The 18,300-nt window shown below is 40.0% G+C and overlaps 1 protein-coding gene across 1 annotated transcript in view; it reads left to right on the forward strand.

Moving 5' to 3' along the window:
* LOC107392886 (cytosolic phospholipase A2) overlaps positions 1-14,755 on the forward strand; it is a 35,228-nt gene extending 20,473 nt beyond the window's left edge. Inside the window, exons 14-19 of the mRNA XM_015970951.3 lie at positions 8,215-8,345; positions 8,440-8,551; positions 9,350-9,534; positions 9,628-9,817; positions 11,302-11,459; positions 14,413-14,755. Coding sequence (XP_015826437.1) covers positions 8,215-8,345; positions 8,440-8,551; positions 9,350-9,534; positions 9,628-9,817; positions 11,302-11,459; positions 14,413-14,565 — 929 coding nt within the window. The 3' untranslated portion in view covers positions 14,566-14,755. The remainder of the gene's footprint in view (positions 1-8,214; positions 8,346-8,439; positions 8,552-9,349; positions 9,535-9,627; positions 9,818-11,301; positions 11,460-14,412) is intronic.
* The last annotated feature ends 3,545 nt before the right edge of the window (positions 14,756-18,300 follow it).

An 18,300-nucleotide genomic window follows, 5' to 3' on the forward strand; every position in this document is an offset into this window, starting at 1 on the left:
TGATGACACAGCTTTATTAAAACAGCCACTGTGGTTGGAGCAGGAAAAAAGTGCGGTTAAAAAAGTTTCTTCCTCTTATTCATTTATACTTATTTTTGTTTGTTTCCTTAATTAACGATACTGCTCAAAGGCACTGTTAAGAGGACGGTGGCCTTTATTATAATTTGTAAGTGAGAACTCAAAGGACTTCATAAAAATCTAAAATAAGAAAGGGGAACAAAAATGATGAGAAACAAATTGCTTGCTGGCTTAGAATAAGACAGACCTCAATTTTAAATTAAGATGGAATTAAACAGTTTTAATGACATCTAGATGAAAACGTCTTCCAAATAATTTACATGTAAAAATGTAAACTTTAGCTCTAAACTCTTCCAAAATTATCATTTATTATTTGCAGATTGTTATAAATTTAAGATGATTACTGGCATAGAAACACAATCAGCTCTACTCTGATAGTTATTGATATTTCAGTAAAGAGATTATAAGGTTTGCAAAGAAGACTTAAAAGGTGTGGAACACTGAAACAACATTTTCAATTATTATTTCAGATTATAATCGATCACTCTGAGGTTTTCATACAGACTGAACATGAAAATAGTCTCCTACACCTATCTGCTGCATTAGCTTCTGGTAGAAAATAGACAGTGAAAATCTAAAGCCCCCTTCAGACAGGCCATGAAAAACGGAAATGTTCCGGCTCTGTCCGTAAGACCTTTGTGTCTGAATACAAACATCCGGATAACGTGTTCCGGAATTTAACCGGACGAAGCCCCTAGTAACAGGTCCGGACTTGTTACGGACAGGGTGGCTGCTTCAGACTGGTGAGGTAAAGTTCCGGACAAGGGGGAGGGGGAGGAGGAGGGGACCGGGGGACGCTGTGCGCACCTAGATAGCTCGCTCCTGTAGCATGCGGCGAACCACGGCAGCTCGCCTCCTACGGTACCGCCTAGACGCGCGACGGAGCGCTTCACACCGCTTCAGTGATTCCTTTAACCATTGAGCTTCATCATCCAGGTCTCTTATGCGTCTTCGTGTACTCAGAATTATGCTTAAGCGCCTCGTGATTTTTATCTTGAGAGGCGCTATAGAAATGATATTTTCTTCTTCTTCTTCTTAACATAAGTCCGACCCCCCCCCCCCCCTCCCCCGCCGCCGTCAGACATCTGGAACTTTTCCCTGCTGTGTGAACGCAGCCGAAAGGACAAGTTCCGGTACAAAAGTGGTGTGTCTGAAAACACAGTTCCAGTTAAAAACCGGATTGAATTGTCCGCAAATGTTCCAGAATGTCAGTCTGAAAAGGGCTTAAGTTTATAAAATCCTGACGGATCTACGTCACACTGTCACTTAATGTTCACGGACTCACCCGTCCTGACTCACGACGAGGAAGCCTGTTGTTGTCTCAGTGTCTAGGAAACAGCAGAGAATGTCTCAGTTAGCAGAAACCAACTGCTAGCATTAGCAACTCCGCCACACAGCAGAACTCCTTCAGGTTTGACTTATTTGTGGAGATAAAACATCTACGTTGCAGATCAAATGGAGCCAGTGGAAGAGTTGTGTTGCTGTTAGCCAATCAGAGGAGAGGTGTCCAAGTATCAGGAAATAAGACTCCAAATCCTGCCGTCTGAAGCTCAACTCTGATGTGGCAATCTGCTAGTTCCTGAAACAAATGCACCTGAGCTTTGTTTATCCCAAGTATGACTTGCAAGGCATTGCTTCCTACTAGATACCACTGCAAATGTATTGATTAAACCAGTGTTCAACACTTTTAAAGAAGACAAATGAAACATTGGGACAAAACAACATCAATAAAAACATTTTATATAATCTTCCTCCTTTATAAAGTAAAATTATTCATCATTATTTGAGCTGAGTCTTCTCAGTATGAAGCGTTGATACTAGGGATGAGCCGGATACTCGTTTCAGAAGAGTATCCGGTACGGATAAAGCATTTTTGACGAGTACGAGCATGAAACGAGTAAAACTCGTAAATATCTGTAATCATAATAATAATGCTGAAGAAAAATCCTCATTGGGTAACTGACTGTCTTCACGCTCTGTGATTGGCCAGTCAAATAGAGCGCCCGCCCCTCCCTACACACAAAACTCTGCAGCCGAAAGCTCACAGCTCAGTCCGCATCCGGTCCATCTACGCACACACACAGACAGTAACGGATCTCTCTGTGCTTGCTTCACTGTTCACGTTTCTTCAGTACTCCCTGTTTTCTTCAGTTTGCTTCTTTTTAAAGTTACTTTAAAGTTATTTAAAGTTACTTTTTTCGTAACGTGTGTGGTGCATTTGACAAGACAGAGCTGAAAACGGCTCGTGCTGCGACAGTCACTGCCTCCGCTCCAGTCTGTTTTTTTTCCCTCTCTCTCTCTCCTCTTCCTCAGGATCCACTCCCTCTTTCCTATTCACTCTCTCTCTTTCTTTACATTTTTAATCACAATTGTCTATTTTTTTGCTCATTTTAAATATATTTTAATCATTTTCTAAATTCTTTTTTCTATTTTACATGTTTTGTTTTTGTGAAGCGCCCCGTGATTTTTATCTTGAGAGGCGCTATAGAAAAGATCTTTTCTTCTCTCTCTCTCTTAATTCATGCACTTAAATATTAATGTTCTGATTTTATTGAAAAACTTGTTCTGTAATAGTTCCTTTACTATTGTGATCAAAAACATTTAATCTCAACTCTGAGGCTGCTCTGTAAATAGTTTTCAAATAAACAATACACATAGCAACTTCTGATCAGACTTAAAATAACGTATTGATGTAAACCACACCCACTTCCCGTTAAACTACACCCACTCCCGGGTTAGGCCACGCCCACTCCGAGTACAGATACAGATACAGATAATTTAGATGGTTGAACAGATACAGATACAGATAGTGGTGTACTCGCTCATCCCTAGTTGACACCTTCCTTCAGCAAAAAGTGCTTCAAAGCTGATGATTTATCATTGTTTTGGGGATTGTAGCCAAATTCTCATTTAAGAGCAAATTTATCTTTTCATGCCTGAACAGAATAGGGAGCTTAAATCACGCCCATTTACTTCTGGAGCATGGCTCACCGGAAGAACAAAAAAAAAAAAAAAAAAAGAATAAAAGTCAATGGAGCAATAAATGCTATTTTCTAATCCTGTTTGTTATGTGCCATGGATTTCACACATGATGTCTGACACATTCTGATGCCATGAACGCACTTATTTTCAAATGGTGGCAAAGTTATTTTAGGTTTTGTGTGAAAATATGTTCAAGACTACAACTGCTCATCACCAAGTTGACATTATTGAACCAGAAACGGAGAAGAGCAGAGGAAAAATCGCTGTAAGTGTAGTGAGCTTTAAGTCCTTCCTTCAGCAGGAAAGAACCGCCATAAATCTGGCTATGTGGTAAGTAGCAGCTGCGCTAGGGGAGAGGAGATTACGTGGTGACATCATATATGCGACGTGCCAACACCTGATTTGTAGTCATAGTAAGTGCGAATATTTACAAGCTGATTAATCTCAAAGTACCTGACGGGCGTGGTCGAAACACACATTGCTTTTCATTTAAATTGAAGTACAACTAATTCAGAGCACAAGGCGAAGAGGATTAAAAATATCTTTTTCAGCCCCGTTGACTTGCATTCATTTTTTCATTCTTTCGGGGACCCGGAAACGGAGTCCTAGGCTGCCTATTTAATTATTTTGTAATAGAGCTGCTGTGCTTGAACTCATCTTCATGCATAACTCAGTGTTTAGAAATACGGTACAGAAAACGCCCTGTGGCATTTGTGAAACAGACCCCCACCCTGCTGGGTTACAGTAACCTTTCACATCCTTTACCTGATCTGCTTCTGTTTGCGGATCCGTCAAATTCGCCACTGTTAGGATAATTTTGGCTTTCTTTGCATTCTTTGCTCTCAGTGATCTCTGTCGGTTATGAGTAGAGAGAGTGCAGTGGTCTAAAATTTTCTTATTTTGTACACAAACAGCTGTTGTAACTTTAGAGTTGGTGTCATTCACACTCTTTAAAAAAAGCTTTTCTAAGCTTTTCTATCTAAATAGCACCATCAGCTCTTTTTCCAAAGTCTTCTGAAATCCTCTCAGATCATGTCAGGACATCAAAATAACTTAATTTTCTTTTTTGCAAGAAAAGTGTTTACAGATTTAAAACTGTTTATCTCGTACCTGCTGACAGTCTGACACAACGGCAGAAGTCAGATGACACTCTGAGGCCCTGTCCACACGTAGCGGGGGATCTGCCAAAACGTAGATATTTTTCTACGTTTTGGCCTGTCATCCACATGAAAACGGAGTTTTTTCACACGAAAACGGATCTTTTTAAAAACTGCGGCCAAAGTGAAGATCTGTGTTTTCTCCGTTTTGGGTGTCTGCGTGTGGACAGACAAAACCGGTGTCGGTACAAGATCTGCTCGGGTGAGGATCGGCTCGGGGTCCTTCAACTGCCGATGACGTCAAAGTACGGCCAGGTCTGCAACGTCACTTTCCGCGGCAAAAAAATGCTGATATCACGTGTGCGACCTGTGTTTACACTAGCCGACAGCATGGATGCCCTAAGAGCTGCGCTCGCTTTATCAATTGTCCAAGCGCTTTTTGCTTGTTTGTTTTTGCAAGCGGAATTACTGCTCCTTGCGGAAGACCACAGATGAAGGACGAGGTTAAGAACGGGGGAAGTACTGCCGCCAACGTATTTATCCGGGTACGTGTGGACGGAGTTTTTTTTAAACGAGGTGGTGTGGATGCAAGTTTTTGGAGGGGCGGATATTCGTTTTTAAAAAAACCCGGCTATGTGTGGACTAGGCCTGAGGAAGACTGAAGCTTTCAGTCGAAACTGTCAGCAGGTATGAGGTAAATATTTTTAAACCCGCAAACGTTTGTCTTACAAAAAGGAAAACTGAGTCATTTTGATTTACAACGAAGACAAAATGAACTTTTTTAATCTATCATGTCAGGACATGTTTTCTCAAAGATCCTTGTTGTCTTAAGAAAAGCTGAAAAGCTACACAAATGATGCTGTCGTACTGATCTAAACACCTGAACTTCCCTTTCAAATCAGTAGTTTGTGATATTTTGATGTTGCACTGAAACCTAACATAGCCTATGTTTTTACCAGTTTAGGGCTTAAAGAAAAAACAAAAAAATATTTCAGTTCAGTTTCATGCCGTTATATTGAATCTTATACAGAATTATTCATTCGTATGAAGGTATAATTGTAGATTTCGTTGCACTTAAACTGCTCATGTTTCCTATCTGTTATGCACTCATTTGGCAGTCTTTGTATTTATCTTGGGGATTTCCCCGCATTGACCTGTCATCAATGTCTGCTTCCAGAATGGAAAACAAAAGAAAGAATTGCTTAATAGAAGAGGTACAAGGGTTTATGCTCATGAAAACTCGTGAAAGAAAATGCAGACATATGGCAAGCAAGCCAGTGAACCTGTGACTGCTAGGTGTTTCATTAAATTGAATCAGGTAAATGTTCTTGTCATCAGAGAAAGGACGACAAGAACATTTCTTTCTGCTTTAGCTTCTGATAGAAATTAGACGGTGAAACGCTACGATTAGAAAAGCCTGACAGAACTACGTCCCATTGAAAAGTAGCAATCACAGACTCACCCATCTTGGCTCACGACCAGGAAGGTTGTTGTTGATTTAGCGTCCAGGAGAGAACAGAGAGTGTCTCAGTAGAAGCTAACAGTTAGCATTGATCACAACATGGCAGAGCAAACAGAGTCAGTGGTAGATTTCAAATTCAATTCAAAGATACTTTTTTAGTCCCAGAGGGAAATTAGTTTCAGTACACACAATTCTGAGATCAGACATACATACATACATAGGCATAGACACATGACAAGAATTGGTGACTGTGGTTATTCGCAACCCGAGTCGCGCTACCTTAATAGAGATCAGAGGGTTTACATGAGGACTGAGTCAGGTGGAGAAAAAAAAGGCACTTCAGAGTTACCCTCCACATGGAGGGCAGCTTTGCTATGCAAAAAACACCTCAGACAGAAATGCAACAGACCTCAGACATTACACAACATAAATGTCCACTAGGTGGGGAGGTAGGGTTGGGGACTCTCCTCACATCAGTGCATGCAGCCGTGATGAGCAGTGCTCGTCACCTCCGTTTGGACAGGGGTGGGAGGTAATTGGGTTAGAGAGCACAGTGACTCCTGGAAATGATTTAATGACCTTCACCAGTCGCAGTCCCACCCAGGCTGGGATAGGGAGATAGAGTTGCCATGGCGATGGCAGCATTCCACATTTCTTCTGAGGGGGAGTAATCACTTCAGCCTCACAAGCTCAAGGGCACCAGATTCAGATAAGAACTTGTTTTGGGGCCAGGCAGAGATAATTTCCTCTCTGTTTTTAAGTTCTGTTGGCCTCCAACCCCTATGTTGCTTCTAGCCAATCAGAGACGAGATGTCCAAATATCAGGAAATAAGAGTCCAGATCCTGCCATCCTCTGCTGCCCTCTCCTCTGGCTCAATTCTAGTTCCTGAAACAGGAGCACCAAAGCTTGTTTCCGCCAGAGATCAACTCACAGGACATTTATTTTAAGGATGTCCCGTTCCGACATCGATATTGGAAGTAATTTGATATCGGCCAAAAAACACTGTATTGGATTATATCGAACTGCATCAAAAATCTCCAATATAATCAGTCCGTTCCGCCTTCATTTCATTCCAGCAATTCTATCCAGCAGCGCCCAGATCCTGCATGCAAATCCCACGTGATCAGAACAGTGCATGCTAGCAAAGTAAGCAGCAATGTCAGCTGTGTAGCAGTGTTTCTTGTTAAAGTCCATAAAGTGTGGCTCAGTGCAACATTTGCCATGCACGAGTTTCCAGTGGTGGAACAGAACCAGGAGAGTTTAATACTGTACGTCCAACCTCATCGCACGTTTGAAGCAGCATCAAAAAACACTGCATGAGGATTTTCAGTGTGTGAAACTGAAATCTAGGACACTCAACTTGTATCAGTTGGTAAATGGACAATATTGTGGGTTTTTTTCTTACGGCCGTGCCCTCAGCAGTTCCTACTACTTGCTGACAGTAAAACATAACTGAAGTGATCCTGAATTAGTATTTTGTATTTTCTATTAATTTAATTCATTTGTCATACATTATGTTTAAGTTTTACATCTATGCAACCAATGGTTAATAAAAAAACAATTGTTATTTTTCCATACTTACTGTTACTGGCTCTTGTTCTCCAATTGAGTAATACCACTTGATCAATCCTTTCATAAATTCCACACTATGAAATAGGTAAAATTATGTATGATTTGTGCTGGTATCATGTCGGATTGATATCAGTATTGGTCAATACCGAAGGCTGCAATATCGGTATCGAATTGGAAGGGACAAATCCCTAATTTATTTATACTAGAGACCACTGCAGATGTACTGAAAAAATGAGTGAACAGACCATTTATTGTGACCAAATGATATTAAAAATATGAATTCTTGCATTCAGACAGAATAAATGAAAAAAGAGGTGAATTACCCTCCATATTTATATAGATAGAAATTTGAACTGCAAAAGAGAAGACAGGGTGGTGCAGAACTGATGTTGATGAAATCATTGCTTAACAGCTGAAATTTTTATGGAGAAAAAAAAAAGATAAAAGACGAAGACAAAGAAAGTTTTTTTTGCACCTCTCAAGATAAAAATCACGAGGCACTCTCATGTAAACATAAAACAAAACACAATATTTAGCTGCATCTGTAGTTGTGTATTCATTAGTTCCACTCCAAACAATAAAAATATTAACGAATATATTTGATACAGTGAATAGTATGAGTTTTTTCCCTGGTTGACTAAACCAGCCAAAGTAACATCAATCACATCGTGCTATTCTAATAGACGATTTATTTTCTAATTTAATGGAAGATTGAATAAAGGAATAGGTTTTTAATAGCTTTTAATTTAAGTCTTACAATTTAAAGCACCCATAGAAAGTTAGGTAGAAAGTAAGGTTAGTAAAACAAAATCTTAATATGTTTTTATTTCCTAATTTTGTACATCACATGCATCAATTTTGTTGTTTTACAGATCAGAGCAGCCAGTGAGATGCAATTTTATTCTACTTTTAATATAACAATTACTCCTAAGATCATATATTTATGTTTGATTTTACATATTTTATTTGGGATTTTATTTTGAACTGTTTATTTGCACCTGTGATGATAATTTGGTGTTTAGGTGGTACAGAAAACCAGGAGGCCGAGGAAGAGTTCCATCGCACCGCTCAGGCTAGCTTCGTTCAGCGGATGTTCACCTCGTTCTTCGGCGAATCGACTTTGTTCAACACGAGGGAGGGTCGAGCTGGGAAGGCACGTTATTAAAACCTCCACACTCTTTTCTGTAATCACAAACACATGCGTTTACCACTATCGCTGTATAAACACCTCCTCGTCTTTTCACCAGGTGCACAACTTCATGCTGGGCTTGAACCTGAACACCAACCAGCTCATGTCTCCGGTCAATGAAACGCTGTTTCCTGCACACGTGCCTGAGGAGGAAGTGGATGCCGTGACAGGTGAGAAGGATGATTAATAGTTTACAGTTTAACTTAGTTAGAGACACTCAAAGGAGAACCACAAAGAAAAAACAGGATGGGACTTGCTCGTTGCAAACAGGATTCATTCAGTAGCTGCTTGCATTACATCTGATTATGGTTAGATGAACCCTAAAATGAAAAATCCTAAATGTGCAGCTGTGGCCAAAAGAGGGTTTGTATCACACTTTAGCTCAAGCTGTCATTATTTAATACTTAACTCATTAACTTAACTCAAAGGCCGTCGCTGCCAGCATTTCTCACCGTTTTTACTGTTTTTTTAAGAGTCAAACAACGTTGCACGCTAGGATGATGTCGACGTCAAAACAACCAAAACAAAGCGGAGACTCACCTCTTACATCAGGAAGAATCTGCACGTTTCGAGCTTTATCGGTTCTTTCATAATCCGTTGTTGAATTGTGATCAGCAGAAGCTTTTCCGGTTCGCGCCTCACTTTTTTTTACAGCAGCGGCCCAAAACGATCTCCTAACACATGGATTTTCTGCTTCCCGATCACGTGACGTGTGACGTATGCAGATGAAGATCGGCTTTATAGCTGGAATGTTTGTTCTCACGGTGCGGGAGCTCGTTCTGACGCCCACACAGTAAAAAAATGCAAATGACGACTTTAGTCGTCATTGGCAGTGAACGGTTGGATTTAAAATGACGACTTTAGTCGTCAATGGCAGTGAATGAGTTAAGGGTGTTTTTTTATGACTTATGAACTTGATGTAAATTAGAAAAAGTTGTCTCTTCTTGAATCGTTTGATCTTCTTTCAGATCCTGATGAATTTGACCGGATTTACGAGCCGCTGGACGTGAAGAGCAAGAAGATCCATATCGTGGACAGCGGCCTGACCTACAATCTCCCCTACCCTCTCCTCCTGAGGCAGCAGCGGGGAGTTGACCTCATCATCTCCTTCGACTTTTCAGCTAGACCAAGTGACTCCAGCCCTCCATTTAAGGTCTGAATTTTAACTTATTTATTTATTTTCTGTTTTGTTTTTTTTACCGCCACACGTTTGTACAAGAATCTAATCCATTAATTTGTCCCACAGGAGCTCCTGTTGGCAGAGAAGTGGGCCAGAATGAACAAGCTTCCATTCCCAAAGATTGACCCGAGGGTGTTTGATCGCGAGGGTCTGAAGGAATGCTACGTGTTCAAACCCAGGAAAGGAGAGAGGAACTGCCCAACTGTCATCCATTTTGTCTTGGTCAACATAAACTTCAGGAAGTTTAAAGCACCTGGTAAGAATACACACGTGTGAGATTTTAACAGAAGGAAGGGAGATGGAGGAAAGGTGTGTTGTTTTAATTAGGTCATTTTTCTCTCATGACACATGAGGTGTTTCTCATCTGAAATTACCGTTTGGAATTTATCCACAATCAGTCAGCAGCAGTTTTTCTAAGAAGCTACGCAGTTTGACTGAGAGCACCCCCTAAAATAAAGCCCCTGTCTGGGAGGTTTTCGCTGTCTGCTGTGTGTGTGCGCGTGCATACACGTGTGTGTGTGTGTGTGTGTGTGTGTGTGTGTGTGTGTGTGTGTGTGTGTGCCCCTGTAGATGCAGTGTGTTCAGGGTTTATGGCCCACCTGAGTGCACTATGGTTGCTGAAGGAGCCAGGTGGTGTTAGTGGATTCTTCAGTCCAGTGAGAAAGCTGTGTATGTAAACAAACCATACATCAGGAGCCCTGCAGAGACACACTATCCCCACATCTCTGCTGATCCTTCTTTAAATTCTGTAGGTCATCTGCCCACATACATCCTCAGTCTGTTTATAGATGTTTCACAAGGATTTTACCCATAGACCTAACAGACCCGAGGAAGTTGAACCATAAAAGGACTTCCGCTGTCAGGATTTTTAAAAACTGCTACTTCTGCTTACACGTAGGATCTTGCACCAATTGTATTGCAGTATAAACAAGAAGATTTCATTCATGAGGTTAAATCAGTCCAGATTGATTTATCCTCATTGGGAGTTCAGTTCTGATCCAACAGGGTTCAGGAAGCAGGGATACTGACAAGTGTCTTCATGTTGACCATCCTTTCTAGTTAACCCAACACACTCGGACTCTCTAACAACTTGCTGACATTCACTTGTTCATTTTCTTAACCACTTGTTCCTAATTAGCAATGGCAGCTGGTTTCTATCTCTAGCAGTCATAGGGCAAGAAGCAGGGGACACACTGGGCATGCCCATCACAGGGACACATAAGCCATGTTTCCCCCATAGGGGATAATAATAACAACAATAACAATAATAATAATAACAATAATAAAAATTATATCTGTAGGTTCAACACATTAATGTTCACACAAACAAAGCAAAAATCTTAAGCCAATAAAGTTTAGAATTTATTGTGAATTGATCATAATAAAAAATGAAAATATTATTTTTAGGCGATAGTAATTATAATGTGATTTTCTACTTTTTCAATCATCTCCATATTTAGTCAAATGTATGTAATTTAGTAGATTATTATTTTCTTTTAGCTAAGTTCCTCTCATGCTGATGGGAAAGATTAAAACATGCCACCAGTCAGAGGAGTGAGCCAATCCCTTGAGTCTTGAGTAATTCAATAAAAAAGCACCAATCCATTTTTTCCACTTTCACACAGGAGAACAGCCTATCGGAGAATTTCTGGGTCACCGCAGATCTGGAAGTCCTCGACAGTCACGATGCTCCATATAGCTTTTTTGATTTTCTGTCCTTGTTTGGTCATGTAATCACAGGTGTTGCCAGAGAGACCGAGAAGGAGAAAGACTTGGCAGATTTCGACATCTTTGATGATTCCGAGTCACCCTTTTCCACCTTCAACTTCCAGTACACCAACGAGGCTTTCATCCGACTTCATGACCTGATGGAGTTCAACACGCTCAACAACCTCGAGGTCAGTCAGGCCCCTTAGCACAACTGGTAGATATAAGGTTTTTGTAACAGGAAGTAGAGGTTCAGTGTTGTGACTGTTCCGGTGTGTAAAACACAAGGTCATCAAGAGACTGAAGAGTGACTCACCCAAACAGCTTACGCTGACAAATTGTTTATTCGTTTCCTCAGCTTTTCGCTGTTTATTTACCCTTATTTAGTGATGGCAGCAAGGAAGTTTTGGATTTATGCTTTTTGATTGTGCAACATCAAATTTCTTTTAAACCTGGATCATACAAGCTTGGACCGGTTCCGTGGGTGTGTTCAGAGCGAGGTCACACTGACTCCCCTGAGTCACTTCCTCATTGAGTAGAAAATGTGTAACCTGATGCGAGATATTTGGTTTCACATGTCAGATCAGACATGCTTTCATAGCATCCTCATTGCATAACAGCAGCATCGTAACCCCGAGTATGACTTACAAGGCATCCATAACTAAATGTTATGCATTTAGCTTAGATTGTTTTCACATCATGCACAGTTAAGTTTTTCACATCATGCACAGTTAAGTTTAAGATTTCAATTTTATGATTTTGCATACTAGGATAATTAAAAATGAACCCTGACCCCCCTAATTCTACTTTTTGGGTTCTTGCTTGTTTACGTTACCCAGATGGCTTCTAATCCAGAAAACTTTAATCTACAAACAGAGACCCGTGAATGTTTCTGCTGGAAAATTTAGCTTTCCTTTGACTAAATATAGGAATTTTAGTGTTCTCCTCTGTTTATTTTTGAGCATTTTCCCTGACAAATTAGCATGTTAAAAAACCTAAACCAAGCTACAATGCTCTTCCCAGAGAGAAGAGGCTTTTAAATATAAAATAGCATTTAACTAAGGGCTCAGTCTCAGAGCTCAAAGGAACTCCTATTTTAAACCTTTCATATCAAGTCAGAAATAAGACCCTCGGGATTTGATGAAATCCCACCTCCACCTGTGTGAATTCTGCCCATTCCATGGCACAATTCTAGTTCCCCAACAAAGCATCATGGACCATAGAAGGAAGCAGCATTGACAACTTGCACCCTAGTGGCAATCTGGCCATTGGTAGCACCGGGACATTTGCCGGTGGCCTGGCTGCCGACCTGAGATTGCCGAGTCCGCCTACCCCCCGGAGATTCTCTGCCAGCATGCACACACAGCGCACACACATACGTCTTTTGCTTTCCGTGACTTCAAAAAGTGTTTTTATTTTTGAGACTCTGGTAGTTTGTCCTAAAGTTGAAGTGGTAACAGCCGGCTGTTTCTCCTTCTCTAATATTATTGAGGGGACAACCTCTCACACCAGTGGTGTTCTGTTGCAAACGAATGGAAGACCCAGGCTATCGTAGAAGTGCCGTGATCCGGTGAGACACACAACCGGATGGTCCAATCGTTGGTTTCTAACCGAGCTGTGTTATTGGCTGAGGTTTTTATACAAATGAGGGGGAACCACTTCATTTTTTTTTCAAATCTCCACAATATAGCTATAGCTATGCTATGTTATAAATTATTAAGAAGCATGAAAAAAAATTTAACTTCTGTAGCTTAATAGGGTACTTTACTGAAAAACCATTTTTAAAAATTATTGTTTCTGATTATAATTGGTTTAACTACTTGAGTGTGAAAGTAGACTTATATCCCTATTTCCTACATTAGCTTCTGATAAAAAACAGACAGTAGAATGCTAGAACATCACATTATATCATCCCGCTTCTCCTCCAGCTTCCCTGGCTGCCAGTTAACTTCAGAATTCATGTCAAGATCCTGGTTCTGGTCTATAGGGCCTTACGTGGACAAGCACCATCTTACATTGGCAATCTTCTCAGTCCCTACACCCCCAGCAGGTCCCTGAGGTCCAGTGACCAAAGCCTACTGGTTGTGCAGCACCAGGCTAAAGACCAAAGGTGACAGCTCATTTGCTGCTGTGGTCCCCAGACTCTGGAACTCTCTCCCCCTGAGCTTGAGATCAGTGGACTCAGTGGTCTCCTTTAAAAAGTAGCATTTTCTCATTCCCTTTCCTCACATTTTTTAATCACTTATTTTTCCTCATTTTTATATTTGTTAATCATTAAAATTTTTAATCTTTTAATGTTTTTTTTATTTTTGTATTTTTGAAGCGCCTCGTGATTTTTATCCTGAGAGGTGCTGCATAAAAGATTGTTTTCAATCTTTCTAGAACTTGAAAAGCCTGACAGATCTACATCACACTGCCACTGAACATTCATGGGCTCACCCATCTTGATGCGTGACGGGGAATGCTGTTGTTGGTTTAACAGGAAACAGCAGAGAACGTCTCGACTAGTAGAAGATAACTGTTAGCATTAGCAACTCCACCACACAGCAGAACTCCTCCAGGATTTCAGGCTTGTTTTATTTGCGGAGCTAAAACGTCAGCGTTGCAAAGCAAAGAAGAGTCAGTGGTTGCTGTTAGCCAGTCCAAGACAAGATGCCCAAATATCCTGAAGTAAAACTCCAAATCCTGTCGTGTTCAGCTCAACTCCGATCTGAAACAGGCCCACTGGAGCACCCCACCATCCCGGAGTACGACTAACAAGGCACTCATTCTTAATAAAGACCACTGCAGATGTATTACAGACATGAGTAAAGTACCACTTTAAAATAAACAATCAGTAAAAGCTGAACTTTTACTCATATTTAAGACCAAACTGTTACCACGGTGATCCATTATCAAACACATAATTAAATATTATGTTGATTTTTATGCATATAGCCGAAGCTAAAGCAGCTCACATCTCTCATATCTTTGCTTTGACTGATTTCGTCCTTCAGGCATCAGGCCTGACATGGAAAAACACTTCCCTGCCTGAAATAATGTTTTTACCAGTTGGGACAGTGCATTTCTGTCTGTGTTTGTGTGTGTATGTATCTTAGCATTTTGTATGTAATTAAATCTAATTGAACTAATTGTGCCTCCCAGGTTATTAAAGAAGCCATCAAGGACTGCATCGTGGCACGGAAGGAGAATCCCTCTCTTCCCTTCTCCCTGAGCAATATTCCTAAAAGGAAGTTTGCTAAAAAAGATTCTCCACCCAACCCGTTCAATCATCATGGAGATAAGGATCACCAGTAACTAACGGCTAAAACTTGGGATAAATTTGGGGGATTTTGGTCAGTTCAACCTTTTAAGGTTCGGCCTTTTACTTTGGAAAATGCTCTCATCCTGATCACTGTGTAACGGATTTATGAAACTCAGACTTTCTGCACTTTCAAGTGCACCAATGTGATTTCTGGAAAAGCAATCCTCTCATAACTACTTTCCCTGCTGGCTGGGTGTTGAAAGTTAACATTTGTAATGCTTTGCTGCAGCTGGATGGCTGTTTTTTCCACCACAGACAACATAACGTTTGTCTGGAAATGTATTCTTTTGGTTTTAATGTCCACGAAAGCACCAGAACCACTTCGCTGCTCTTTATTTTTCTGCTGCAGCTCCAAGATTCCTAATGGGTGAGGATGCTTCATGGTGTTAGTTCCTGCAAGGAAAAGCAAAGCTGCATTTGCATCTATTCAGTTACTTTGTTTGCAGTCATGACGCTGGCAAATTTCACCTTAGGTTTTATGGATTGACAGTGCGAAGCGTCACCTGGAGGTTTTTAAACTGAAGATGTGGCTTCAGAGCATTTATTTTCCCTGTATTGGATGACTTGTTTTAACATGTAATCCTGTTTGAAAACATGGATGAGGAGTTCGTAATCTTTGGTTTTGTTTGACGGCACCTCATAAACACAAATCCGTGCACTACCTCTGGATATCCCAAACATCTTTAGGATGTTTACCCACCTACGGAGAGGGAGCACTCCCTGCTGCACTGGAAGGGAGCGCCACTTTAGGTCCACCACTTTGGAAAAACAAAACTTGATGCCATAGCAACAGCCCTGCCCCTCTTTCTCACTCTCTGAACCCGCATGAGAATAAGTATGCTTATCATTTTTTGAGTATATCAGCTCAGAGTGCTAAAGAATCTGGTCAGTTTGATATTTTCTGGCCATTTTCTGCTCCAGAAAGTCAAACTCTCTGGACGCCAGGATGGCGTGACCACAGGGTGGAAGAATAATAGCTTTTAGCAGCAACGGGTGGAATTTTTCACACTATACCTGCAGCAGCAAAGGCCTGGAATCTGACACTACTCCTATACCTGCAGGGGCCCGAAGGCTGCACACAGAGCTGTAGAGTTTTGCACTGAAGCACTTCCCGAGCTCTCCTAGCTCGTGTTTCAACCCAAACAATTTGGAAACTGAGAAGATGCGTAAAAAGCAGATTCGTAAACACACCGATTTATGATCAGGGAGTTTTTATTAGCAGATTTTCTATCCGAATTGTCTTTTTTTCTCTAAATAGATTTAATGTGAGTCATATATTCACTTTCTTATGTAGACTTACAGTAAAAGATCAAGTGCTTTTTATGTTTATGCATCACAAAACTCATCAACGCTTTATTAAAGACTGGAAATGGGTGCAAAAGGTGATTTTCTGGTTTGTACAGGTGAGTTTTAATTACTAAACTTTACGTGATGCTGGAACTGATTTAGTTACAGTTGGAGCATTTTAACCCCGTATAAAAGCTTTTAGCGGTGTCGTTAGCTTATTTATGTGTGTGAAAAATGGAGGTTGGCTTAAAGACAGATTTTTAGCGTTTGATGAGCCAATTTGTGTTTTTTTTTTTTTGTTTGTTTTGCTTTTGTTTGGCATGGGTTAATTCCTGAGAAACACTGCTGACTGACATCTCAGCAGCTTTTCTTTCCTCTGTTCAGAGTTGTTATTATTCTCTACTGAGTTCATTGTGGTTCTGGAAGGGATTTATTTGAGTTTAAATAGATGATATTCTCATGAAAGTGGTTAAACGTGGCACTCAAAAGAGGTTGTTTGGTTAAAAAAGCAAACTTTGATGCGTTTTGAGGACATTTTTTGTAATGTGTACCTTTTGCATAACAGCTCAGAGTTAACAAGTATAGCTAATTTTCTAGTTTTTTAAGATGTTTACAAACTAAATGGTCAGTTCTGTGGAGAAGCAACCGCCTGGGGTCATTAAGTGTATTATAACTGGCAAAAAAGAGGTATATAACATTTATGTTAATGTTCAATAATAAAAGGCAGAATTTATCTTTCGTTTGTGTTTTCTGTTCAATAATTTGACATCCAGTAAAATCCTCCTGAAATATCACCCATCGGGTGAGAAAAATAGAAATCTCGCAGTTTTTTTAATGTCCTGTTTCCTTTTGTTTTGCTTCCTTTCATGTTTCAAAATTAACATTTGATCTGTAACTGAATGGAATTAGGAAAACCAGAAGGCTTGCTGCATCTGAACACCAAAAAACATTAAAGAATAAAAAGAAAATTAAGCAGACATAAACAGAAAACATGTTTTGTAATTCCTCCCTAAAACGGAGCTTCTTTTGTCATCTGGGAGTTAATTCAAGATCTCAGATTGAAAGGTTTAAAAGAAAAGAAGTTAGGTTAACATGTTTATTTATGCTTTTATTATGTTTGAATGTTTAGTCCACAAAGTGTAAATGACAAATATTCAGGTATAGGTTAAAAAACAATAAAACAATAAAATGAAGCAGAGTTTTGATTATTAAATGACTCATCAGGATTTAGGAGAAAATTAAAGAAGTTGTATTTATCATGTAGAATGTTGATTTTTCTTTTTTCTGTTATTAAACCTGTCATCACAAACTTTACTCATCGTGAGTCGTTTTTACAGAAAGCACCTCTTATGTTTGAGTGTATATCACATGTGAAAAGGACATGCCGTTGAGATGGTTTCATCCCTGTCAGATGGAAAAAAAGAAATGTTTCCTTGAAAGATTTCAGCTTCTTTTTTCTGAAGAATTCCCATTCTTGGATAATCCCCCCACGTGACCAGGATGTTTGTTTCAGGAAAAGCTGTCAGTTTTCCATAAAATGTCACTTCCTCAAATTTACTTTTAATGTTTAAACAAATAAAATCTGTGACGTGTTTTGTATTAGTTATCCCACACTAATTAACTAAATAGCAATTATACAAAATGTTATAAATAAATAAAATAAATCTCAGTAGTACACAAGTGACATTTGCTTTACTCCATTGTATTTTTGTGTTAGACAATGAATGCATCATTATCCTGAAGCATGAAGTAAAATGACCTGTTTCATATTAATTAGGAGGCAGAGAGCTGTTAAACATTACACACAAAAAAAACCTACTTTGACACACTCAGAGCTGGAAACACTATGTAGACTCAGGAGAGAAAATGGGGGGAACTCAGTTAAAAAACAAATAAAGATAAAATCATAGAAAAACGAGTTACATCAAGTATGATCTAAAAGGCCCTACTTTCAGTTTCAAACTTTTAAACGTGTTGGTCCTTTTTGGTTCCTAAAGAGACCGATTGTTTGCCTTATGTGTGCACAACACAGATTTATTACTGACAGGAAGCCTTTTAATGCCTGAATGATTCATCGGTCAGAGTTAAGTGGCTAAACCAACAAAAGAAACAAAAAAAAGCAATGGATTGCAAATGAGCCAGAGCCTGCGTAGACTACGGGAAAACTTCTGATAAAGAAACACTTTAAACGCGTGACTGCATGGAAATACAGTATAAAGGCATGAGAGGAGACCCAGCTGTGGACGGAAGCAAATCCCACATGAATCAAAACTAGCTGGTTGAAGGAAATCCATCCTAACAGGGAAACGTGGAGGTGGTGATGTGATGGTTCGCACACTATCCGTTAATACCTGTACATGGTGGGGTTGGTGCAGGCCAACCAGATGTTTCCAGTGACGGCATGATGATAAAGTACACAATCACCAAACTCTAACATAATC

The sequence above is a fragment of the Nothobranchius furzeri genome, chromosome 8, assembly GCF_043380555.1.
Source record: "Nothobranchius furzeri strain GRZ-AD chromosome 8, NfurGRZ-RIMD1, whole genome shotgun sequence".
NCBI lineage: Eukaryota > Metazoa > Chordata > Actinopteri > Cyprinodontiformes > Nothobranchiidae > Nothobranchius > Nothobranchius furzeri.